The sequence below is a fragment of the Aythya fuligula genome, chromosome 4 (assembly GCF_009819795.1).
Source record: "Aythya fuligula isolate bAytFul2 chromosome 4, bAytFul2.pri, whole genome shotgun sequence".
Lineage (NCBI taxonomy): Eukaryota > Metazoa > Chordata > Aves > Anseriformes > Anatidae > Aythya > Aythya fuligula.
In genome coordinates, this window is record NC_045562.1 from 76206294 (window position 1) to 76230657 (window position 24364).

The following is a 24364-nucleotide window of genomic DNA, read 5'->3' on the forward strand; positions in this document are numbered from 1 at the left end:
CTGGGACCTGGGCCAGCCCTGGTTGCAAGCACAGCTCTCCCCTAAGCAGCTTCACCCCACAAAGAGGCCTCCACCCCTGGGAGATGTTGACCCCCAGGGGCAAACCACAGAGGCCCCAGAGCACCACCAGGCTCTAAGGGAGGGGACGGGGACGGGGACGTGGCCGTGAGCTGCTCCCACCCCCGTTGTCCCCAGCCCCGGCCTACCTTCCTCATGGCCTCCATCTGCGCCAGGTCCCTCCGGCGGAGCCGTACCCAGCGCCGCCGCCGGTTGGTGTGGTACATCTTCTCGGCCGGCACCCAGGCCTTGGGCTTGCGGTCCGGGGGGATGGTGATGCCATATTCCCAGCCTTGGGGACAAAGGGGACACGCGGGTGAAAAGGCCACCGCCACCCCCCCGCCGGCCTCCCGGTTCTCTTCACACCCCGAGCTGGAGCAGTTTTCACGGCAAGCTTTGTCCGGGCACAAGGTGGTTTTCCCCTACGCTGGGCAAAGAAGCCCCAAAAGCCCCCCCGTGAAGACCAGCCAGGCCCTTCCCCAGCAGCGAGGGGAGGGATGCTGTTGTGGCTGCCCACCCCACAGACCTGGGACGGAGCAAAGTGGGGTGAGGGACCCCCCAAGGGTTGACCCCCTTCTCCTGAAGCCACTGGAGCAGCTCAGGGAGCCACAGAGGGGATTTCGTCACCCCTGGTACCCAATGGGACCGTGGGAGGGAACACCACGACGGGCAGAGCTAAGGGGATGAAAACTGCCCCGAGCTGCTTCCTTGTACCTTTCTCATCCACGGCCCTGTTGAGGTCGGTGTCCCACTCCACGTCTTCCCATTTCCAGCCCGGAGGACACTCGATCTCGTCCTTGTGCAGGACCTTCTCCCCGTTCTGTGGGACACAGCGGGGATCCCAACCAAACAGTCCCAAAAAAAAAAAAAAAAACAGGGTGGCACTGACCCTTGCAGCCCCGTGCCAGCTTCCCTCGGCCCTTTTGGCCGTACCCACTCCAGGCCAGGCTGCGGGACAGCCCCCAGCGAGCACAAACGGGGTCAAACCCAAGGGATTGCACCCGCAGCCTTGCCTGGTGACCCCCCAACCCCGCCGACCCCACACCGTCCTTACCACGTCGGTGTAGGCATCGGCCATTTGAATCCACTGCCCCCCGGGCAGCCGGACCTGGTTCTCAAAAACCTCCTCCACGAAGCTCAGGTGCCCGGCGTCCGCCTCATGCAGCAGCCTGGGGAGCAGCAGCGGTCAGGGCACAGCCCACCCAAGCCCTGTAGTTTTGCCAAAAAAACATCACTCACGTTTTTTCCGGGCAGATGAACCAGTCGCCGGCCCAGGTCCAACCCGTGGAGGGTCGGAAGCTGTCCTTGGGCAGTTTGATCTTGCCCGTGACGTCCGAGTATTTGGGGTACGTCAGGCCGGTGGTGCCCCAGTTCCCCACCAGTGCCAGCTTGGTCTGGTTCTCGTACTGAGGGGGGCAGAGAGGTTTTTGTGTTAATGGGGTGAGACTGGTAGCGCAGATCCCTGGTAGGAAATACTTTGAAATCAAGCAAATAACGCCCGTATCCTGAGGACAAACCTGCAGGGAAGAGCCCAGCCCACCCCCAGGCTGTGGGCACCCCCAAATTTCACCCCCAGCAGGAGGATGGAGGGGAGTAAGCTTTGGGCCAGCACAGGAGGGCTTCACAGCTCCTTTCCAACCTCTCCATTGCTTAGGCTGGTGGAAAAGCGGGGAGGGTCCCCCCGAGATGCTCACGGTTTCGGCGAAGACGGAGAGCTTCCCCTCGGCGTACTGGTTGAACTCCTTCTCGTCGACAGACAGCCCAAACCAGAGCTGCACCCGGATCTGGGCAGGGATCTTGGGTCCCATTACCTCCTCCTGGGGGTACTGCACAAGACAGAGCCGCGTTAACATCCCCGTGTGGGATGCCCAGGGGGGGACGCTGGATGGGAGGCCAAAATCTGCTGTGGGGTGGGGGTTACGAAGCCCCCACAACCCTGGCTGGGGCAGCAGGAGCCTACAGACACAGCATGGGGTTGGGGTGCTGCGTTGTGGGGGGACAGGTCTAGGACAGCGAGCCCAGCATAAAAAATAAAGAACAAGAAAGGAAACGTCTCGCTGCCCTTTCTCTCTCCCTCGGTCACTTTTTTTTTCCCCTCGAGTGATGCTAGTTTTCCATCCTGAGCTAAAGTGCAGAAAAAAAAAGGCAATATATTTTGGTTTGCCTCCTGCTTGCCAGCTGGGCTTGGGGTTTGGGGGTTTGTTCAGTTTATTTTATTCTGCTTTATTTTTTCAGAGCTTGTTTGGCACTGATTGTCTGCTCCCAGGCTGGCACGCAGCGAAAAGCCAAAGAAACATCCTTGGAGATGCGAGAAGCTCGGTAAGTGCCTGGCAGAGGAGGCCACAGCTTAAATTTCATGGGGTGGCGGAGGGTCAGGAATTTTGAAAAACATTAAATAACGATACAAAATTAAATTTTTTTTTTTTTTAAATGCACTGACTGGGCCAAACTGCGCCCATCTTCACTTAAGCTCCGAGCCAGAGCTTAACCCTACCTGGTGCTGGGTGCAATGGCCAGGGCAGAACGAAGCCTGGGTTTGCAGTGGGGCTGGGGCTCCACCAGGCAAGGACAGGGCAAGGCACGGAGCATCTCCTTGTCCTTGCAGCCCACATGGGATGGGGACGAGCCCCAGGCTCAACAGACTACAATCAGACTGCACTGACTCATGTTTTCCTCCTTACAGGTCTCCCCACTTAGTTTTTAGGAAAAAAAGTTTTAAAAATGGTTATATCTGGGCACGCGTGCACACAGATGAAAAGCCCACGCACCTTGAGGAAGATGGTCTGGAGCTTCCCGCAGTTCTTGCCGCAGCAGCCGGGGGTGTTCTTGGAGAAGAGGACCTCGTGTGCCGGCACGCGGGCGTAGGCGACGCGCTTGTCGCCCTGCAGCATCCAGATCACCACATCGGGCAGGCTGTTCTGAGGCTGCAAGGGATGGATGCCAGCTGAGCATCACGGAATGAGGACAGGCACAGGTATCTGAGTCGGGGATGCCCAAAATCCCATGGAGGGGACATGGCATGTGGGCCCCCTGCCACCTCGTGAGCCCACGGCTGAGCAGAGCATCCCCGCGTGTCCCCGCACCCTGCGCCTGCAACCAGCCCCCTGCAGCAGCTTGGGCTGAGGATTTTTTGGCAAAGCTTCATCACGAGCAAAGCTAAACCTCAATGGCTGTCTGCAAAACCTTCCTAAAGGGAGGTGGGGGCACGGGGATGATCCTTGCACGGGGTCCCAGACATCGCCTCGGCTCCCCACTAGAGCAGCACCGCGGCATCGCTCGCATCCATCACCATGAGCATCACCACGTTACCTCCTCCGCCATGGCCTTCAGCCTGCAGAGCCAGTCCTCCGCCTGCTCCAGCACCGCGGGCAGGTTCAAGTCCTCGTGCTTGAGCTTCAGAGCCGCCTGCACGACCTGCTCCAGGTTGGTGCTGCGGAAGCGGTACATGTTCTGGTCCAGGTGGGTGCTGGCCGGCTTCCCCAGCACGTCGGGCAGGGGCACGCTGCGGGCAGAGATGTGGTGTCAGCAGCTCCTGGGAGCCTCACCCTCGCTGGGGGCTTCTCTTTTTATTTTTTTCCTTCTTTTTCAGCAAGTTTACAAAGAAGGAACAAGGCCCTGAAGATGCATTTGGGGAGCACGGCGATGCTGAGAGCAAGGATGTCGCTGGAAGGGGCCACGTGGAGCCTGGCCGAGCCGTGCACATCGCCCTGCACACTACGTGGACATTTTAATAGGAATTGATTCAAGCTGCTGCATCCAGGTTTCAGGAGGATGGGGACATTTAGGGCTTTCCATGCAAAATGGGGTGATGAAGTGGAGCTGCTCCCCACGGTGCCAGGCGGGACGCTGCTCGCCCGCCCCGCACACCGCGAAACCACGATGTGCTTCACCAGCCGTGCAGGGACAAAGAAAATAAAATAAACCCAAGCTAAAAATATCCACGGCAGTTGCATTCAATGCCAGACAGACAAACAGTAAAGCTACACAAGGAGGAAATTTGTTATAAAGCTGTGAAAAGGAGCCACAGAATGGGTTAAGCCTCGTGGGCAGCGTGAGTGCTCGGCAGCCGCCTGCTCACCAAGGGTGTGTGTGGTGAATTAAAACCCTATAAAACCCCAGAGGATCCAGGGACTTAAATTGTGTTCCCATGGGAAAATGGAAAGCAATGGATTCAACCAAACAAAATGTAAAAGCACAATGAAGTAGATTAAAGATAAATAGACAGGAGCATCGAGTTCATGCAGAGCCATGAGTCCTGCACTGATGTCCCTTGGGGCACAAATCACCAGGGAAGAGCCAAATGTGCTCTCTGGGGCCATCACCGTGGTGGGAACAGGGCCAGGAACAGCCCCTGAAGCTCTAGGTCAGAGCATTGGCACCAAGGACCGTGCTGCAATGCTGTGCCTCTGGTTCTGGGGCTTGCTGCCGCTGCTCTATCCCTAGCTCTGTCCGTCTGGGTGCCACTGCCAAGTCCTCTCCTGCCCAGGAAGGAGCACTTCCCTTTACCCAAAAGCTGGGAAAACAGACCTGGGAAGGCGATCTGAGGCACGTTGCTGCTTTCCTACTGGGAACAGGAGGTGGAGACATCGCCTCCCACTTGGGCCCTTCCACCAGAGACCCATGCCCCGCTCACATTAGAGCAGGGAAGCACCAGGGAGCAGCTGGAGTTGTCCCATCGCTCCAAAATCCAGCCCAAATTCCTTCTGATGAGCTCTGCCCCGGCTGAGCGCATCCAACCTGCCCCCAGCCATCCAGCCCAGCCACCACAGAGAGGTCCAGCTGCATGGGTCAGCTCGTCCCCCAGAACACAGCATGCAATGGGGTGAAACCCTCCCAAAAAAAGCCATCAGAGCTGTCACAGCAGCCCCCACCACCGTGTACCACCCAGGTCCCCGTGCCAAGCCCCTCCGGAGCTGCTTACAGCAAGAGCTGAGCATGGAGAGGGGCAAGGAGCACGGGGAGCCAAGGGCTTGGCATGGCTCACTGCCACGTTCTTCCCCTCCCTCCCCATTAATTGATTTTGGTTTGGAGGATGCAGCACCTCAGGAAAACCCAGCTCCATGGCTCATCCCCTGGGTCACGTCCTGCGCATGGGGAGGATTTACAGCCCGAGGACGGCGCTGACCTTTCCAGCAGAGCCAGCGTGTTTGTGGGGCGAAACACATCTCATTTATGAGGCTCAAAAGTAAATAAATAGGGAGGCCTGCAAGTGTGTGGCTTGTAAGTGTCCTCCAAGAGGTCTCCGGAGCAGGGCCAGCCCGCTTGGGGTCTCCTTGCTGAACCCAAAAGGGTGCCCCAGGAGGGCACAGCAGGCTCAGCACCATCTCCCCAACCTCCAGTGAGCAGCACAAACCACAGGGTGCAGGAGGCTGCTGGAAGAGCTGGGGGACACTGGTCCCAGCAGCTTTGGCGACCTCAAGGACCGTGGGGAGGACCAAATTCTCCCTCTCTGCTGAGCTGAAGCACCAAGAACCACCCTGGGGATGGGGAGAGTCCTGGAGATACCCCAGGAGACCACGTAGGAGATGAAAGCAGAGCTCAGCCCCATGACAACCCATCCTGCATCTGCCCACGGTGGAGGCAGGGGGGCTGCAGGTCACCCACACCATCCAGCCCCACGTCTCCAAGACCTCCATCCCCTCCACAGGACACACAACAGGCACAGCACAACAGCCTTCAGGTGCTGTGCACGGATGCTTCACACACAGCACCCTCAAAACCCCTCGGGGAGCCACCAAGGGGGTGGCTCCTGGTCCTGGCGACCCCCCAGAGCGGGGGCTCGGGCCCCGGCCCCCCGGCACAATGTGGCTCATTCAGGTGAGCCGGGCTGGGAATTTACGACTTGCCTTCACCGCCACCTCTCCAACTCCGTGCCTTGGCTCAGCGACCTTTGAAGTAAACATTAGCAAACGACCGGCCTTTTTTTTTTCAGCATTAAAAAAAAAAAATAAAAAAAAAATAAAAAGGAAGGAGAAGTCGTCCCTTCCAAGATAAACAAGTGCTCTCGCAATAAACGGCACGGAGGGGCTGGCAGCAGTACCTGCAGTCGGCGATGATATCATCCAGCAGCTGGGCGCCCAGGGAGTCCAGCTCGCTCGATGAGCACTTGGCCTTCAGCGCGAGCTGGACCTTCTCCAGGTTGGCTTCCTGCACGACACGGTGGGGGTGAGGGGGAGCAGCACAGGGGGACCCCCGGCACCCCGCTCCTCCCCACCTCCAGGAGCCTCCCGGCAAGCACCCAGGGCTCCAGGGCTCTGCAACCCCGGATTTGCTCCTCTTGGAGCTCCCTGGGGAAATGAGTGTGCAGCACGGCAAGAAATCCCATAAACAGCCCCAAAACTGAGGGAAGCCCTGCCTCTGGCATCTGTGCAGCCTCCCCGGTGGGTGGCACAGCGACGCACCCCGCTGTCACCCCACAGGGGTGAGGGTGGCCACCTCTTCCCATCCAGCACCGTGCTGAGCCCCACGCCAGCTGGAAGCCACGGAAGGAGAGGAAAGAGCCCAGGTTTGGGCAAGCAGAGAGCCCAGGGCTTGCTGCACCTCCAGCCCTTGCTCATCCCAGGGCTCCTGCACCCCGAGGCTCTGGCACCAGCAGAGGCAGCTCTGCAGGCGAGGGCTTTTCCAAGGAACACCCATTTCCCTTTCCCCTTTTGCTCCATGGCTGAGCAGGGCACCTGGAACCCCACAAACCCCAAACCTGACCCAGCACGGAGATGGCCTCCATCCCCTCCCCGTGTCCCCAGGTGGGATGCAGACAGGCTTGTCCCCGTCCCTGTCCCTGTGGCACTCACCAGCCTGTCTGCCGTGTGGTGGAGGAGGTTCTGAGCGTCAGTCCGGGCGCTGATGTCTTCCCAGTAGGACGACAACACCACCACGGGCTTCACGTTGCCCCAGGGCAGGTAGTAATACTGGCAGCCTGGAGGGCACAACACACGGCTGAGCTCGGGACATCACGGTGACGGGCACCTCCCTGCTCAGGACCAGATCTTGGAGGGCTCCTCCAACCTAGATGGTTCTGGGATTCCGTGAACCGCAGCGTGGTGAGGACACCTCACACCACAGCCCCCAGGAAAAGGCCACCCTAAAGCACTGGCTCCCTCTTGAGAAGAATGGGGCACTGTTAGGGCTGGGTGGCCACCCTACACCCCGTGCCCAGAGCTCTCCTGCCTTCCCCACGCCTCCCTGGTCACCCATTTCCATGCACACCGGTGGCTGAGCTTGGAGACACCTCCGGGGTCCTCCTGGCCCCATCCCTCACTCAGACAGAGCCCACCAGACACCATCCACATCCAGCTGGGTCCTGAGACCCCCCTCGGGCTCACCATCGAACACGGCCCGGCTGTACTGCGTGGTGGAGGCCAGGGGCAGGCAGGTGTTGTCGAATTTGTTGCCGTAATTGCCGATGCTGACCTCAAACTGGATGGCATCGTCCACGTCCTGCAGCATGGTGGCCGAGTAGAAGGCGGCGAAGAGGGAGTACTTGCGCCGGCGCAGGTATTTCTGCAACAGGCACGGGGACAGGGACATGGGGTCTACGCACGGACCCCCCCCACTGCCCCCAGACACCAACCCGGGAAAGCCCCCGAGATGGAAAAGGTGACGGCTGGGAAGAGGACGCGGTGCCTCGAGGGAATTTGGGGTGGGATTTAGGACGGACCCCCGGTGACGGCAGCCACCCCGTTACCTCCACCCGCAGGATGTCATCGGCGGAGATGTCCTCCACCTTCTGCTCCACGTGCTCCACCAGCCGGGTCTCCAGCTCCACCAGCACCCTGCCGCGATACGCGACGCCCTCGCCCTTGGGGGTAGACCGGGGACGGGGTCAGCACCCAGGGGCCCGTCCCCGGCACCTCTCCGCTCGTTCGGCCTCGCTGAGGGACCGGGCAAAGCAATTCTGGCAAGAAGCCGACTTCACCTTTCCCAAATTGAGCGTCTCGTACGGGTCGGGGAAGCCGGTGAACTCGCGGGGGCTGCCGTAGAGGTTGATGTAGCAGGGGCCGAAGGTCGGCAGGAAGCCCAGCCCGTCGTCCACTGCGGGGCACAGGGAAGGAGCCGTCAGCGACCCACAACCCACATCAGTGGGCACCAAAACACTGCGTCTGCTGCGAGTCCGGGAGCTGCAGGGGTGCTGCGTGGACTTCCAGCAGCCCCAGGGTGCCTCAGGCCACGGGACAGCGCTTGGAAGAGCAGCGCTCAGTTTTTGGGCACCTCAAGCTGATGAGAAGCTGAAACCCTTTGCGTGGTGCTGCTCCGAGCTCCCAAGCACCACGCCGGACCCCGACAGCTCGGCACACAACACACCACCACACCACAAAACCATCGGGGATGCCCCAAAGCCACCGAGGGGAGGACACCGGAGCCCTTCCCAGGGTGGGAGGTTTCCCCCATCAAGGTGCTCCCAGCTCTGTCCAACGCTCCGGCCCTAACGGTGGCAACGACAGCAGGGGAAAAAAAAATTACCAGGGTGGCGATTGCAAACCGAGAGGCTAAGGGGACGTACGGTCTGCGGCTTTCAGAGGCTTCGCGAGAGCAGGAAACTCATCTGAGGCACAAAGAAATGGAGAGAGGTTAGGAGGGGGAGCGCACGGAAAGGGCAGCGGGTTATGGAAGAGGAGAAGGAGGAGGAGGAGGAGGTGAAGGAGGAGGAGGAGGAGGAGGAGGAGGAGGCAGCACTGCCGTGGGCTCTTGGTGCCAACAGAGGAAGAGAAAGGGTGAGGCTGGTTGAGGGCTGCAGGACACGTATGAAAGCCCCGAGGGATGAAGGATGCTCCGTGCATTGCAGAAGCCATACGGAGCTGAGGGGCAGGGGGGGGTTCAGCTGGGGGTTGCCAGTCCCACAGACCCCTCCCAGCCTCCTCATCTCCCTCCCTGGCCCCCCTCTTCCCTCTCCAAACCATCCCGGGAGCCACACTTCAAAGCGGGGAGGCGCGGGGACGATGTGCACGCGCACAGCTTGGGCACGCTGCGGTGCCGGGCTGCTGCAGGGAGCAGGGCGAGGGTTCAGGAGGGCAGCAGGTGCCAGCAGGTTTCACCAGGCTCGTTAGCAGCAGGACACTCGTGCACCTTAGGGCAGCCTCTGCTCCAGCCCCGCCGTGGCTCGCAGCAGCCCCACAAGCAGAGAAATCGCCACGAGCGCATCCCGCGTCCCTCACAAGTGACACGGTCGGCGTCACCCACCCGGTCCCTGCCAGCACCTCCGCGGTGGCCCTTCACTCAGGAAGGCTCCTGGCACCTCAAACACTGCTCTCAGCACAGGCTGGACCTCAGTCCCCACCCCAACAGCCCCAAAATGCTGAGGAGGACCCATCAGTGGGAGAAGGGAGAGGTGGCACCTTCCTGCGCCGGTGACACCGCTGTCACCACCGGCAGCCACCTCTGGTCACAAAGGAGGACACAAAACCTCGGCTGCAGCTCTGCAACCACCCCTCCCCATGGCCCCATTAGGACCCGAAGATCTGTAGGGCCACGAAGAAGCAGGGACCGAATCCAGCAGGGCCACCCCCGCGGGATGGAGCCACCACCAGCACCCTGCCCGCGCCCCCCCGGCTTCTCCCCCAGCCCTGGTGACCTGGCAGAGCCCTTCCCGGCTGCTCCTTCCTCCCGGCCAGCACCAAGCCCAGCCAGCAGCACGCAGCACGGCTCCGTGGGCATGCACCGAGGGCCACGTCCTGCCACCAGCCCTTACCCTCCAGCTCCCCGCCGGGCGCCGAGATCTTGGACATGCAGAGGTAGGCGGTGCCGATGATGTCGTTGTGCGTGAGGCGGTCCCTGAAATACGGCCACGTCTCGTCCCAAATGCATCCCGTGTCCCAAATACAGCCATGTCTCAAACAGCCACATCCCAAACACGTCCCACGTTCCGTCCCAAAAACGTCCCATGTCTCACACACAGCCACATCTCGTCCCAAACCCATCCATGCCCCAAACCCATCCCATGTCTTGTCCCAAACCCATCCCACGTCTTGTCCCAAACCCATCCCACATCCCAAACCCATCCCACATCCCAAACCCATCCCACATCTTGTCCCAGACCCATCCCACGTCTTGTCCCAAACCCATCCCATATCCCAAACCCATCCCACATCCCAAACCCATCCCACATCCCAAACCCATCCCACGTCCCAAACCCATCCCGTGCCAAGCATCCCCTGCTCCGTGAGCGCATCTCCACCCCCCCAGCTCCTCCTGGGTTTTAAGGGGATCTGGTGCCCCCTCCAACACCCTCACGCACCCTGTCCCCATCCCAGGGCCACGTCCCCACTCACCAGTCGGTCACCCGGATCCGCATCTTCTCGCACATGGAAGGGAACTGGGAAGAGAGCGGAGCGGTGAGCGGTGGCCGGGGGCTCCGGGGGGTTTTGGGGGGCAGCCGGGCGCGGGCACGGCGCTCACCATCGCCGGCAGGGTCAGGCACTGGTTCCACTGGGGGTTGGCGTTCTTCTCCAGGATCCTCGAGTAGAGCTGGAGGTGTGGGAGCGGGATGGGGTGACTTTTCTCGAGTCTCCCACCCCCAAAATAAAGGCTCCCTTCAATGTCCCCGGCCCGTGGGGCTCCGCGTTGCGCAGGAGGCAGAGGGCGCAACGGGCTGCTCGGGGGTCTCGCCCCAGGACCCCCAAAAAGCCACCCCCAGTGGCTTCCTAATGCAACAGCACCAAGAAGAGCCCAGTGGAGAGAACACCAAGGTGCACCCAGGCGTGCCACCCTCCCCATGTCCCTGTCACCACGGCGTGCCACGACCCACCGCCACGTCCCCAGCCTGGGGGACCCCTCTCCGGCCGCTCACCATCTTGCCCGCGAAGCTGACTTCCACGAAGGGGTCGACCAGGTTCTTCTTGTTGCTCTCGAAGCCGAAGACCTGCCGGACGTTGTCCATGACGGCGTCATCCACTGCGGGGAAAAAGGAGGCGCTGGGAGGGCCGCGGGGACCACATCGTCGAGGTCCCGGGGATAAGGCTGAGGGTGCAGCTTCCTCATCGGCACCCTTGGTCCTCTACACGCCACGGGATGGGGAAACACTCACTCTGGGGCAAGTCCTCGGCTTTGAAGATCTTCAGGCAGAAGTGAGCCCCTCTCAGGGTGACCCCGGTGGGACGCAGGAGGTTCCCCTCGATGTCCTCCTTGTCTTCCGAGACCTCCTTCTTCTCCATCTGTGGGGCGAGAGGAGGAAAAACCCAAAAAGTCGTTCCTCAAAGCCTCGATACGAGCAGCAAAACCCCACACCCAAGCACCCAAGACCAGGGCAGGTCAAGGCTGCAGCTCCCTTGGGTTCAGCAGTCCTGGGCAGTCCGTCCGTCCGTCCATCCATCCATCCATCCATCCGTCCATCCGTCCATCTGTCCATCCATCCATCCCACACCAATACTCACGGGAGCTTCGTCTCCGGGCCCCAGCACGAAGAGGCTGACCTTCAGGTAGCCCTTGGCCCCCGCGGAGAAGTCCTCGGGGTCGGAGAGCAGCAGCCACTTCCTGAGGAAGGCGTGCTCTGGGGAATGAACGAACACCCAAGGATGGTGAGATCTTCGTGGGGGGAAAAACGTCATCTCCATCACCCCTCTTTCAGTGTAATGAAGATGGAAGTAAAATATCGAGGAAGACGGCAGCCACCCAAGCATTTTTGTGGCTTTACTCCTCAAATCAGCGCGTGGCTGTGCCTTGGTCACCCATCGGTCACCCCCTGCTGGCCCTTAGGAGTGATCCAGGTGGGTCAGGGCTCGTCCAAGGTATTTTTATGGGTTTTGCCCATCGTAGGTGAGGTTTTTCCAAGGTATTTTTATGGGTTTTGCCCAACGTAGGTGAGATTTTTCCAAGGTATTTTTATGGGTTTGCCCAACGTCGGTGAGATGTGCTCGTGCTGTCACACCAAGCCCCCCGGGGTGCCCAGGTGGGCGCGTTACCCCCTCCCCAGCCACCACAGCACTATTTAAGCAGCACAAGGTGGATCCATCCCGGGGCACAGCCTCAGGACAGGGCTGAACTGAGATGTTTGAGCTGCAGCAGCCCCGGGGAAGGGGAGCGATGCCCGAGTCCCTAAGGAGCAGACACGTGTACCCCAAAAACCCGTGCCACTGGTGGTGCAGCGCTCATAAGGACATCCCTGGGGACAACCAGAGGGGTTCCCTTGGTCCTCTGGTGACCTGTCAGTGCCACTGCAGGGCACCTCCAGCAGCCAGGACACCCACAAAAGGCACTCTGCCATGGCCCTGCTCCCTCCGAGCCCGCTGGGACGCTGCTATGGGTTTTAGGGGGGCACAAGAGCACCCCGCACCACACTTCCCTTTATCAGCCTCGTAGGTCTTAGCTCTGTGTGGCTATCCCACGTTTCTCTGCAGGGATTAGGGTGGGAAATTTTCGATAAGCATCACTTTATCCTTCCTTCGTGACCCCCTCTGCCCCTCTGGTACAGGCAGCCAGGGATAAGCGGGATGGCTGCGTGCATTTTTCCCCTCTGTTTGACCCCAAAAAATTGTCACCCAGAGAGATCAACCCCCACCGCAGCAAGCAGCCCCAGCTGCTGAACTCACTTGGCTCCGAATAGATGGTCTCGACATCCATCTGTGAAAAACAAAGAGGAAAGCAAGCAAGATCAAGCACGCTGCGAGCCCCAGAGGCTGGGATCGGGGGCGAAGAGGCGCGAGCCTTACCCGAAACTCCCCGAGCACTGAATCCGCCCGAAATGACCGAGAATCCACCACCTGCAGGAGGAGAAGGCAGAGCAGTGAGTGCAGCACCGAGATGGGGCAGGGACGGGTCCCCGGACAGCACGGGGAGGGGACGGGGCGAGCGATCCCCCCGGGGAGGAACCGGAGAGGCTCACCGTGATGAAGATGGGCGCATCGAACAGCTCGGCCGGCGACTCGAAGACGTTGAAGAAGAAAGTCTGCGGGGCAGAGGGCAAAGGGCTGAGCACCAGCATCCTGTGCAAACAGCCGTGGGGCTGGGGGACACTTCGGGGAGCCAAAGTGTCTGCTTGGTGCAGCTCGGGCTGCAGCCCCTGGTAGCCAAACCCCGGCCCCTGAGCTGTGCCGGTGCCTCCGTTCGGGTCCTGACCCCAAAAGCTCGCCCCAGGCCTCACCTCGTCGAAGAAGGGGCTGTTGCCTTTGCGGATCCTGGTCCTCCTGGTCTGCCCCGCGACCGTCACCTTCACCACGGGCTTGATGTTAACCCCGGGCAGCTGCCGGCCCTCGATCACCCGCACCCGGATCTGCAGCAGGAGGGGGAGAAAGGGAAAAGCTCAGCAGGCAGCCGGGGTGGGCACCGGGCACTGCCCGGGTACCCCATGGGGGACGCACCGGGACCCGGGACCCCCAAGAGGGACCCCGAAGAGGATTCACCAGGACCCGGATACCCCAAAGAGGGATGCACCAAGACCCGGATACCCCAAGAAGGATGCACCCAAACCTGCCCACGCCTCACCTGGAAGTCCTGCGGCTTGTTGGACAGGGGCTTTTTGGGTGAGCTCCTCCTGCGCCTCACCCCGTGGACGTGGTGCACCGGGGGCTTGCGGGGCAACGAAGGGGGCTCGGACCCCGGTGGCCCCGAGGGCGCAGGCTCCGTCTCATCCCCCGTGGCCGGCCGGTCCTCAGCCTCCTCCTCCTCGGTGGGCGCCTCTGCGCGGGGCAGGGGGCAGGGAGGTTGCTGAGGGGGCTTGGGGTGGGCTGTGGGGGACGTGTCCCCCCGTGCCGCCCGCGGGGCGCTCTCATTACCGGTGACCGTGTCGGGCTCAGCAGCCCCCGGCGACGGCTCAGGGGGGGATGGAGGAGGAAAGAGGGGAGCAGCGCCCGGAGGGGGGGTGTAGGACACCTGCAGGATGAGGAAAGCCTGGGGGGAAAATAAGAGGAGGGGTGTCACAGAGCTCTCCACAGCCTGCAAGGCGCAGAGGAGGGGGTCCCATGTGGATGCAGGGGGTGACCCCCTTGGCGCAGCTCATGGGGTCCCCGTGGAAGCCCCCGTGGAAGGGGGGTGTCCTCCTGCTGCCCCCTCCCCGAGCTCGTGGAGCAAAGCTGAAGGGCTCAGGATGGGGCAACTGGTCCCAAACTGGGGTCCTGCCAGGCTGGGGGCCAGGGCCACGGGGTCACCAATGGCCCCAGGGGCAAAAAGCTGCTGCCCACATGGGAACGCCAAGGGGGCAGCTTAAGGAGGAGCGGATGGCACGGCCACCCCCAGGGCAGGGACTCACCCCGGTGGTCTGCTTCTTGGCATCCAGCAAGGGGACGTTGAAGGAGGCCGCCAGGCTGGGGGAGGAGAGGACATCTCGCAGGGGCACGCGGGCTTCTCCCAAAAACCTGGGGGCCGAGAGCACCGGGGGTGAGCAGGGGAAGGGGTCGAGGAACCGCATTGGGGACGGGGGCAGCTGCTGGAAATTCCCAGCTCAATTCCCAGATTTGGGGGGAAAACGGCCACATCCCCGTTTGGACACTGCTGGGAGGATGCTCGGAGCCTTGGGGCTGGGCTGCCTGCCCTGCTCAGACAACGTGGGGACTTGTGGGGGCTCTGTGCCCTTTTTAGCACAAAAAAAAAGCACCTGGAAAGCCGCTCTGGGGAGCAGGGAGCTGCCAGCTCCTTGGATGGACTTTCTGTGCCAGCTGCACCCAGAATAAAAACGGGGAAAGAAACGGCCTGGGGGGGTTCAGCGGGGTGGAGGAGTCCACAAAATCGAAGCTCTCCACTGGTTTCTGTTCCCCGTGATATCCAGGTGGATTTTAAAACCACCACGGGAGCAATTTTGCCCTATATATCCCGTTGGATATATCAAGCTTCCCCTATATCAAGGGGAAACTCTCTCGCCGTGGCTGCGCCCAGCCCAGCTCTGCTGCTCCCGTTTCCTTCCCCACCACTTCAGGAGGGCTGGAGAGCCCCAACGCTTCTCCCACGTGGACAGGGCCGCCTTCCCCTCCCCGTCTCCTTCCATTTCCTCTGCAGACGGTCACGGAAATAGGGCCATGCCCCCCAAAAGAGGAGCGGGGTCGCTGCTAATTGCCCTGATGGGGCAGCACCTCGGCGGAGGGGCAGCTCGGTGCCGTCTCCGTAGGGAAGGGAAGGCAAAAAGACAGCGGGGAAGGGGCCAGAAAAAAGGAGAGGGTCCACATGGGGACTCCAGGGGCGCACAGAGGAGCGGCTGCACCCCCCCGCAGGCAGCCAAGAAGTGCCTGCACCAGAGCCGGAGCCTCCTCCCCTCTGCCCCCCTCTATTTATAGAAGGGCACGAAGCCACCGAGCTGGACCAAGCCCAATTTCCAGCAGATCCAGCAGCAGCATCGGCGCTGGAAGCGGGGATCGGCCACCCTCCCCGTCCCGGAGGCTGTAGAGCCGCGCTTCCCACCACGTGCTGCCCACAAATCAATCAATTCCAAGCTTTTTTCTTTTTTTTTTTTTTTTTTCCTGTAAGCAGCCCAAAAGAGCCTGGCCAAGAAGAGCCTGGCCAAAAAGAGCCGTGGCACCTCCTCGGCCGTGCGCCCATCACCGTGGCCTCACGGCACCAGCCTGGCCATGAGCGGAGGCGGCGGGCACAAGGCTCCCTGTGTGCGTGCTCCGTGCCCCGAGCAGTTTTTTTGGTTTTTTTTTCTTTTTTTTTTCTCCCCAAATGTTGTGCAAAGCAGCCCAGAAATGCGGCGCCCGCCTCCCACCAGCAACCTCAGCCCCCGCTGCAAAAGGGGCAGCGATGCACCAGTCCATCACCACCCCCCCCGAGTCGGATTTGCAAAGCCTCGGGCGTGCACGGAGAGCTAAAACGGAGCCGGGGAGGCTGCACAGGGCTCGCCCTGGTGCTTTTCCTACCGGTTTCTCCCCATGGTCTCGTGGTCTTTCACGACGACGCTGAGCTCGGACCCAGGGTCCAGCGCCGTGCCCTTCAGGTCCCATTCGAAGCCCTGCAGGGGAGGAGAGAGGAGCGGGCATCAGCTGCCTTTGCAGGAGGAAAGCTCAGCCCCAAGCCGGTGCTTTTCACGGGTTTTTGCCACGGGTTAATTAAAAAGCTAAAGGAGAAAACCGATGGGAGCTGGCACGCAGCATTTCTGCACCAAAACTGCGTTCCTGCTCGCTCGCCAAAAGCCATTTTTTTAACCTTGACCCCCCCCGGGTCAGGGTTAGAAGGAAAAAATATCCTCCCCTGGGCCAGGCTGATGCGTAAACCACTTGTTTTCCCTGCGAGCTGCTGTATTTTTATACCGTTTCTTTTAATCTGCGTGCTTGGCCCTGATAAGATCTTGATGGAAGGGGAAGAGGTTGGAGCGGAGGGGCCGTGCGGAGCCAGCTCACGGCTCTCCGTGCCCCCGGCAGGATGCGTCCCGCACCGTTCCCGTGTCCTCGTGGAGCCGAGGCAGCCCCGGGCTCACCGGGATGGGGATGGGGCCACGCTCACCTCGTTCCATACTGGGTTCACGTTGTTCTTGATGACCTTTGTCTTCTTCTTCACGCCTGTGGGGAGCAACGCGCATGGGTCTGATGGGAACGGCCCCAAAATTCAGATCTCTCCCCCCCCGGGTATGTGTGTGGGGGAATAGCAGGGGGGTGAGAGGTTCCCGGGGGCAGGATCTGCCCAAACTTTGCGCACAGGCTGGGCTCTGGGACTGCCCCATGAGCCCCAGGAAAACCCCAGGCAACCCTCTCGCTGTGCTGTGCCTCAGTTTCCCCGCAGCAGGGCAGGGAGGAGGCTCTGCCTCCTCTTAAAAATGCTCCGGGGAGAATTTTGGGGCTGGAGAGCACCACAGGGAGCAGGACAGCCCCTCGCTGCACCTCAGTCCTGTCCCAACCGGGACCCAGGGCCCCCACACCGCACGGCACAGGGGCGAAAATCCTGGGCTCCACCAGGGGGGTGGCACAGACACCCCCAGGAGGTGAGGGCAGGGACGATGCCACCCCGTCCTGTCCCCGTGGAGCCAGGCGGCAGCGGCTGAGCGCAGCCCAGCACCGAGAGCCCGCGGTGCCCCCCGCCCAAACCCGGAGCCTCGGGTTCACACCAAACCCGAGGGACGGCCGCGAGCCCAGGGGAAGAGGAAGAGGAAGAGCAGGAGAACAATAGCGGTGACTCAAAGCCCACAGGACCCCGAGTGGCCCCGGCCCCGCCGTACGGTGCCAGGCGCACACGGAGAGGCTCCGCGGTGCCGCCGGGGAGCCCAGACCACTCCGAGCAGCCCCCTTGGTTGTTGTTTTTTTTTATTTTTTTAATTTTTTTTAAGCATTGCCAAATTAAGCTTTTCCTATTTCAGATTTTCAAGAGCCACCGCTGCACCTTCCGGCCCCGAGCTCAGCCAGCGGGAGGAGGGAGGGCTCCGTGCACTGGCAGGCAGCCCCACGGGACGCGTCCCCGCACCATGTCTGGTTCTGGGGAACATCCTCGAGCTCTGGAGACGTTGAACATCCCTCGTGTCAGGCACAGCTCCTGCTCGCAGTGCCTCCTGGCTGTGCACAGCCCTGGAATTCCCCCGTGCCTCCAGGCTCTGGCCCTGAGCTGTTTTCTGCATCGGATGGAGCCCACCCCCGGGAGCCCCCTGGGACCTCGCAGCTCCGCGCTCCCCCCACCCCGCAGCACAGCACAGGAAAGGCTTGGTCAGAAGCCACTCATCATCCCTTTCCTTTCCTTATTTTTTTTTTTTCTAAAAATGGACATTTTCCACCGCCAGGAAGTGGGTGCCAAAGAAGCAACATCCTCCCAACGTGCGCTTTCGAGGTGCAGAGGCATCGCCCCGCTGCCCCAGAGGAAAGCCTCCGAGCATCCCCCCCGGTGCCAACAGCGCCGGGATGGACCCCGAGACACGGGGTTATTTGGGTATTTACTACAAATCCCCATGCTAGCAATTAAAAGCCCGTAATCAGAGCAAAGCACAAAAGCAACCAAGAGGGCACCCAAGGGTGCAGCGCCCTGCAGCACCACCCTGCTTTGTGCCCGCTGAGCCCCTCTGGGGTCTCCCCGCTGTGCCACAAGCTGGGGACGGCGCTGAATGCTCACCCCCAGCTCCTCCCCTGGGGAAAAACCCCACTACCACCAAAGCTTTGGGATTTTTCACTCCCCCCCCCCGCTTGCACACCCCAAAAGCTTGAGGGGAGAGCCCACCCCGGGGACCCCCCATCCTCAAGGGATGCACCGCACCAGTCAGCGAGGCACTGGGATGTGCTGGAGGATGGGGATGGAGGGGGTCGATATGGGGAGCGTGTGGGGGTCCCCTGGGAATTTGGCAAGGGTTTGGGGTGAGGATGGAGCTTGGCAAAGCCCGGGGTCCGCGGGGTGCCCGGACAGGACGTACGTCCTGTCCGGGCACCCCGCGGACCCCGGGCTTTGCAGAAAAAAATTTGCAAACGGAGATAACTCGCCCCAGGCAAAGCAAAAATCCTGCCCCCCACCCCCGTCCCCCAGCCCCAAAAGGCAGATTTGGGGTGCCCTCACCTCGGAAAGTCAGGCTGGCCACCGGGTCGCTCTGCCTGTCCCCCTTCTCTAGGTTGGGGAGGTGGCTGGCTCGCTGGAGCAGGCAGCGCAGCATGGCTGGGGGGCCGAGCAGGGCACCGAGAGAGAGGCCAGGCCGGGCCCCGCACCGGGCAGGATCCGGTCCCGGTCCCGGTCCCGGTCCCGGCCCCCGCCCCGACCCTCCCCGGCCGCTGGAGGAGGCGCCCGGGCGGTGCCACGGAGCGCCTCGGTGCGGCAGCGGCGGGGGGTGCAGGGGGCGGCGGGGTGCGCGCACCGGGGAGGGGGACACCGGGGATAACGCAGCGCCGGGACCCAAGGGTGCTGCGCGCACCGGGATGGAGGGCACCGGGGAGAAGGGCGCACCGGGACCCAAGGGTGCTGTGCGCACCGGGACGGAGGGCACCGGGGATAACGGAGCACCAGGGCCCTAGGGTGCTGCAGGCTCCGTGGTAACAGAGCACTGGAGATAACGGAGCACCGGGACCCAAGGGTGCTGCATGCCCCGGGACAGAAGGCACCGAGGATGATGGAACGCCGGGACCCAAGGGTGCTGCACGCCCAAGGACAGTGGGCACCAGGGTTAAGGGCGCACCGGGACCCCAGGGTGCTGCACCCCCAGAACAAATGGGCACTGAGGATAACAGAGCACCGGGACCCCAGGGTGCTGCAGGCACCGTGATGGTAGAGCACACGGAGCACCAGGACCCAAGGGTGCTGCATGCCCAAGGACAGGGGGCACCGGGGATAACAGAGCACTGGGACCCCAGGGTGCTGCAGCCCCAGAACAAGTGGGCACTGAGGATAACGGAGCACCGGGACCCTAGGGTGCTGCACCCCTCAGGACAGCGGACACTGGGACCCAAGGGTGCTGCATGCCCCCAGAATAAGCGGGCATTGGGGATACCCAAGCACCAGGACCCCAGGGTGCTGCAGGTACGGTGATAACAGAGCACTGGGGATAAGAGAGTACCGGGACCCAAGGGTGCTGCACACCCTGGGACAGCGGACACTGGGACCTAAGGGTGCTGTAGGCACCTTGATAACAGAGCACCAGGGATAACGGAGCACCGGGACCCAAGGGTGCTGCATGCCCTGGGACAGAGGGCACCGGGGATACCAGAGCACCAGGACCCTAGGGTGCTGCAGGCACCGTGATAGTAGAGCACACAGAGCACCGAGACCCAAGGGTGCTGCACACCCAAGGACAGCGGGCACCAAGGATAACGGAGCACCGGGACCCAAGGGTGCTGCATGCCCTGGGACAGAGGGCACCAGGAATAAAGGAGCACCAGGACCCCAGGGTGCTGTACACCTCGGGATAAGAGAGCACCGGGGATAGAGGCGCATCAGGATCCATGGATGCTGCAAGCACCGGGATAAGCAGGTACTGGGGATGACGGGGCACTGGCACCCAAGGGTGCTGCAGGCACTGTGATAACAGAGCAGCAGGGATAACGGAGCACTGGCACCCCAGGGTGCTGCACGCCCAGAGCACGGGGACCAGGGATGCTGTGGGCACTGGGAATAATGGGACACCAGGACCCAGGGTGCTGCAGGCACTGGGATAAGTGAGCACTGGGGATACTGGGGCACTGGGACCCAAGGGTGCTGCAAGCACTGGGATAACTGGGATAACTGGGCACAAGGACTCGATGAATGCTACAAACACTGGGGGTGCTGCGAGGAGAACCGAGCTGCAGGAGGTGGCAGCAGGAGCAATGACAAAGCAGCAGGCCTGGGAGCGCCACGAACCCCGGAGATGTCACAGCGCCAGGAGCCGGGGACGCTGCGAGGAACTGGGACAACTGGGAGGACTGGGAGCCACTGGTGGGGCAGCAGGGGTGACACAACCCAAAGGCACAGCTTGGGGATGGAGCAAGGAGGGGTCGTTCCCTGCATCGGGGACCCTGGGGGGGGGGCCCGGGGGTGTCCCCTACCTAAAGCAAGGGGTCCCCAGCCACAACCCCAGCAGCGTGGGGGGAGCACGGCCCCGCTGCCACCCCCAGCCCTGGAGCAGCAGGAAAATTAAAAAAAAATCTGGAGCTGAACCTTGCAGGAGGGGGGGGGTCCCAAAAACGAGCACCCTGACAGTGGGACGGGGACCTCCTGCCACTGGGAAGCCCCCTCCCGAGGTTCCCCCCCCCCGGCTGCAGAGTCCAGGACACGGACACATGGACACGGACACAGGCTCCCCGTTCTCCAAAAAGCCATAAAAATGCATTTTTTCACCCCAAAACCCCCCCGGGGTGCCACGAATCAGCCGCGACACATCGCACACCCCCTCGTTTCTCCCGTCACCCCCCCCCCCCGGGGGGGGGGGGGACACATTTGGGACCCCGCAGCCCCCCACGGCCATCGTCCCCCGGGTCCCTTGGGTAGCGCCATCCCAAAATAGCCCCAAAATAGCCCCGGTGCTGCGCTCACCGCTCAGTTATGTGCCCCCGAGGGGGGGGGGACAGGGGGGGCCGTGGGTGGCTCCGTGACACACGGACCCGCTGCTGGGGGGGGGCTGGAGGCCAGAGGCAACCCCAAAAAAGGCCCCGCAGTGGTTCTGTGCTGCCCCCCCCACACTGGGACCCCCTTAATGGGACCCCCCCCCCCCGTACTGGGAACCCCCCACCCACATCCATGCCCCCCCCCCCCCCAAATAGTGGGACCCCTGCACACGCACGGAACCCCCTTAATGGGACCCCCCCTCTGCCGGGAACCCCACACACCCACGCCCCCCCCCCATACTGGGACCCCCATAACGGGACCCCCCCCATATACAGGGACCCCCACACACCCATGCCCCCCCCCCTCCATCCTGGGACCCCCCCCCACGGTACCCCCATAACGGGACCCCCCCATACACTGGTGCCCCCATACATGCATGGGACCCCCATAATGAGACCCCCCCCACCACACCCACACCCCTACACACCAGGACAACCCCCCCATACCGGGACCCCCCCCATAACGCGACCCCCCCACACCAAGACCCCCCCCCACCCCCAGACCCCCCCCTTCCCATCAGACCCCCTCCATTCCCCCGGGGGCTCTCCAAGCACGGGGGTGGGGGGCGCGCAGACACCAACCCCTCCCCACGCCCCCCTAAAACCCCTCCCCGACCCTTTTGACCCCCCCAAGCCCCCCCAGACCCCCCCACCTCGGAACTGGACCCCGCAATAGGCGTCGCTGATGTCGGCATCGGGGGTGCGGAGGCTGTCCGCCCGCAGCACGAAGACGCGCAGCATCGCCCCCCCCGATCCCAATCCCGATCCCAACCCCGTTCCCGGCCCCCCCCCCCCCCCCCACGCCAAGCACTGCGGCAGCACAGCCCCCCCCCCCTCGTCCCCGTCCCCCCCCGCCCCTTAAAGGCGAAGGGAGCCCGGGGTTGCCTCGGTTTTCCCCCATACGGGGGCGCCCCCCCCCGGTCCCTCGGAGCTTTTTGGGGTCGGGATTCGCAGCTGGAGGGGCAGGGAGGGCCCCCCCCCAAATGCTCACCCCCCCCCTCCCCGGTCCCGTGTCCCAGTAATCCCAGTTTGTGGCTTGGGTTCAGCCAGAGGCCACCACCCCAAAACCTGCAGTGTCCCCTTGGCTCCCTTGGGGTCCTGCTTTGTCCCTGCGCCCCCCCAGGAGACCCCCGTGCCCCCCCCCCAGCCCCCACCCTTTTTGTGAGAGCCCCCAGTAAGGAGCTGGGGCTGCTCAAGCTAAATATCCAGAAAACGCAAAGGAAACGTTGCTAAAAGCCCGCAGATTTCACCCAAAAGTGCCAGGAGGCTGCGGCTGCATCCCCAGAGCTGTGCCCAGGGGATGGGGGCACACGGAGCCCCCCCCCCCCAAAAACAGCCCCTACCCCTCAGATGCTGGTAGCTGCGGGATGAGCCGGGCTGTGGTTTTGGGGACAACGATTTGGGGGCAAAAATTTGGGGGAGAGAAGTGGGAGAAGAAACACAGCAGCGCTGCAGGGAGGGGGGCCGGAGGGGGCAGCCCCCCCACCCCAAAACAGCAGCCCAGGAGCTGCTCCCTCCGGGCTCTTCTCAAGAAATTCCAGGTCTTGCCCCCTTATTTTGGGGCAGGAATTTGGAATTTTCTCTGATTTCTTCATCAGACCGGGGAGGCAGCAGTTAAGCAGCAGCACGCCAGCCTCAGCTGCTCGCTGCCTGCAGAGCTCAGCCCCTGCCAGCAGGGAAGGGAGAGAGGAGGAGGAGGAGGAGGAGGAGGAGGAGGAGGCAGCCGTGTGGTTTCTCTTACCCTGAATCACGCTCCCTGGCCCACCAGGGGGTTGGTTGATTGTCTAAATTCCTCTCCTGCACGCTTTTGAGGCTCTCTTCGTCTTTTCGGGGGGTCTGCACGCAGCAGCCCCGCGTTGGGGAGCTTTCCCCAGCGAGGGACCCGAGTTAAAAAAAAAAAAAGAAAACCAGCCAAGGATAATTTAAGTCACAGTTTGTTGTGGTGCTGCACTGACCAGAGGCCTGAAGATGAGTTTTGTAGCAGCACAGCCTGTAAAATCTCTGCCACCACAGGCTGCCTTCCTCGCCCTGGACATGCAGGAGCAGAAACCGACGCAGTTTGACACAAATTTCAGGAGATGAGGTGAAAAATGAAAGCTGAAAGCAAAGTTAATTTTGATCCAGACGCGGGTTGGCACGCGGGTAGTGCTGAATCAGAGACCCACAGTGATCAGAGAGCAACACCCAAGGGCAGGTTACGAAGTTCAGGCGTGCTGCAGAGCTCCACGCGCTGCTACCCCCAGAAGAAGCAGGGGGAAAAGAACCCAACGGGAACAAGGAACTCATTCACCAGGGGCAGAGCAAGGGACAGTGACCTCCCTGGCTGACTGCAGGCTCTGCTCCACCCGATGGCTTCAGTCTTGGAGTCCTGCTTCACCCCGAGACTTCAGAGGCCACGGGGAAAAGGTGGATAGGGAAAGCCCAGCACGATCGAGCCCCCTCGATTGTTATCGCTGAAATCTTCGCCACGATGGTCGCTGATTTGGGGCAGGAAGACTGGAGCACACGAAGAATGGGAAATGTCACCTGCAAAGCGGCACCTGGGAGATCTCTGGGGTGAATCCCCCAGCTCTGCTGTGTTTTGTCAGCCCTCTGGATGACAAGAAACCACGCCAAACACCATCCCCTGGTGTTAACTATACAATAAGAACATTTATTTCATGTCGACACTTGTAAAAGAAATCTCTTGCGAGTCGGATGATTTGATATACAAATCAAAGCCACCATACATCTTTTAGTCGGTCTATACTGAGCTCGAATTTATACAACATGAATGCTTGCTTCTGAAACAAAATTACAAATTAAATCATAGCAAAATACACAAAATTGACTGGACCCTAAGTTGAAACTTGCTGAAACAACTCTTCTTCCCTCTGATCACCTTGAACTCCGTTCTTCCCCGCTGTTACCCTCGTCCTTCTGCTTGGCCATGAATTTCTGCAGAAAGAAGGACAGACAGTGAGAAGTGATGCTTCACTATTATTCCCCAGGCTACAATAAGATCATGCTCTAAATCCAGGGCAGATTTCAGAACAGCATCAGCCAAATGTCAGCAAACTCCTGGAGGTGGCTCTGTGCCATCTGCACCAAAAAAAATACTCACTCCCCACCCCTAGGGACACAAACCACATCACCAAAGGGTGATGGGTGGAATTTTCGTGGGGCAGACAGCAAAATATTAGGGGTTGGGAGTTCACGTGATGCTGGGTACCTCACTCTGCCCATCAGAGAGAAAATAGCAATTCAAATAGCCTTACGGAGTTAATAAATTTGGCTAATTTCAGGAGTTAAAAATATATTTGTTAGCTGATAATATACATATATATAATATTATATGTAAATATGTAAGTATTTGTATATTATACTGTATATTTGTTAACTTATATTAGCAATATATTTGTTAACTGAGTTATATT

The 24364-nt window shown here is 61.2% G+C and overlaps 2 protein-coding genes across 16 annotated transcripts in view; both read right to left on the bottom strand.

The window, feature by feature from the left end:
• DYSF (dysferlin) overlaps nucleotides 1-21706 on the bottom strand; it is an 82472-nt gene extending 60766 nt beyond the window's left edge. For 4 of the 14 annotated variants that reach the window (XM_032185934.1, XM_032185936.1, XM_032185932.1 and 1 more), the window contains exons 1-28: nucleotides 18436-18559; nucleotides 16414-16469; nucleotides 15831-15922; nucleotides 14234-14339; nucleotides 13471-13875; nucleotides 13130-13258; nucleotides 12872-12934; nucleotides 12699-12749; nucleotides 12579-12609; nucleotides 11424-11539; nucleotides 11078-11204; nucleotides 10841-10944; nucleotides 10450-10518; nucleotides 10323-10366; nucleotides 9743-9825; nucleotides 8558-8599; nucleotides 7973-8088; nucleotides 7742-7855; nucleotides 7380-7557; nucleotides 6849-6973; nucleotides 6098-6204; nucleotides 3367-3559; nucleotides 2826-2981; nucleotides 1752-1883; nucleotides 1297-1463; nucleotides 1112-1226; nucleotides 772-877; nucleotides 207-349 (exon numbers count right to left, since the gene is read on the bottom strand). In XM_032185934.1, the coding sequence (XP_032041825.1) occupies nucleotides 207-349; nucleotides 772-877; nucleotides 1112-1226; nucleotides 1297-1463; nucleotides 1752-1883; nucleotides 2826-2981; nucleotides 3367-3559; nucleotides 6098-6204; nucleotides 6849-6973; nucleotides 7380-7557; nucleotides 7742-7855; nucleotides 7973-8088; nucleotides 8558-8599; nucleotides 9743-9825; nucleotides 10323-10366; nucleotides 10450-10518; nucleotides 10841-10944; nucleotides 11078-11204; nucleotides 11424-11539; nucleotides 12579-12609; nucleotides 12699-12749; nucleotides 12872-12934; nucleotides 13130-13258; nucleotides 13471-13875; nucleotides 14234-14339; nucleotides 15831-15922; nucleotides 16414-16469; nucleotides 18436-18529 (3264 nt within the window). In that variant the 5' untranslated portion in view covers nucleotides 18530-18559. Of the gene's footprint in view, nucleotides 1-206; nucleotides 350-771; nucleotides 878-1111; nucleotides 1227-1296; nucleotides 1464-1751; nucleotides 1884-2825; nucleotides 2982-3366; nucleotides 3560-6097; nucleotides 6205-6848; nucleotides 6974-7379; nucleotides 7558-7741; nucleotides 7856-7972; nucleotides 8089-8557; nucleotides 8600-9742; nucleotides 9826-10322; nucleotides 10367-10449; nucleotides 10519-10840; nucleotides 10945-11077; nucleotides 11205-11423; nucleotides 11540-12578; nucleotides 12610-12698; nucleotides 12750-12871; nucleotides 12935-13129; nucleotides 13259-13470; nucleotides 13876-14233; nucleotides 14340-15830; nucleotides 15923-16413; nucleotides 16470-18435; nucleotides 18560-21601 lie in introns of those variants that run through there. The other 10 variants (XM_032185940.1, XM_032185944.1, XM_032185931.1 and 7 more) reach the window with 4 other exon arrangements.
• A 1867-nt stretch (nucleotides 21707-23573) lies between these two features.
• The window catches only part of ZNF638 (zinc finger protein 638), a 40592-nt gene continuing 39801 nt past the window's right edge, over nucleotides 23574-24364 (bottom strand). For both annotated transcript variants that reach the window (XM_032186056.1, XM_032186055.1), the window contains exon 25: nucleotides 23574-23885. In XM_032186056.1, coding sequence (XP_032041947.1) covers nucleotides 23826-23885 — 60 coding nt within the window. In that variant the 3' untranslated portion in view covers nucleotides 23574-23825. The remainder of the gene's footprint in view (nucleotides 23886-24364) is intronic.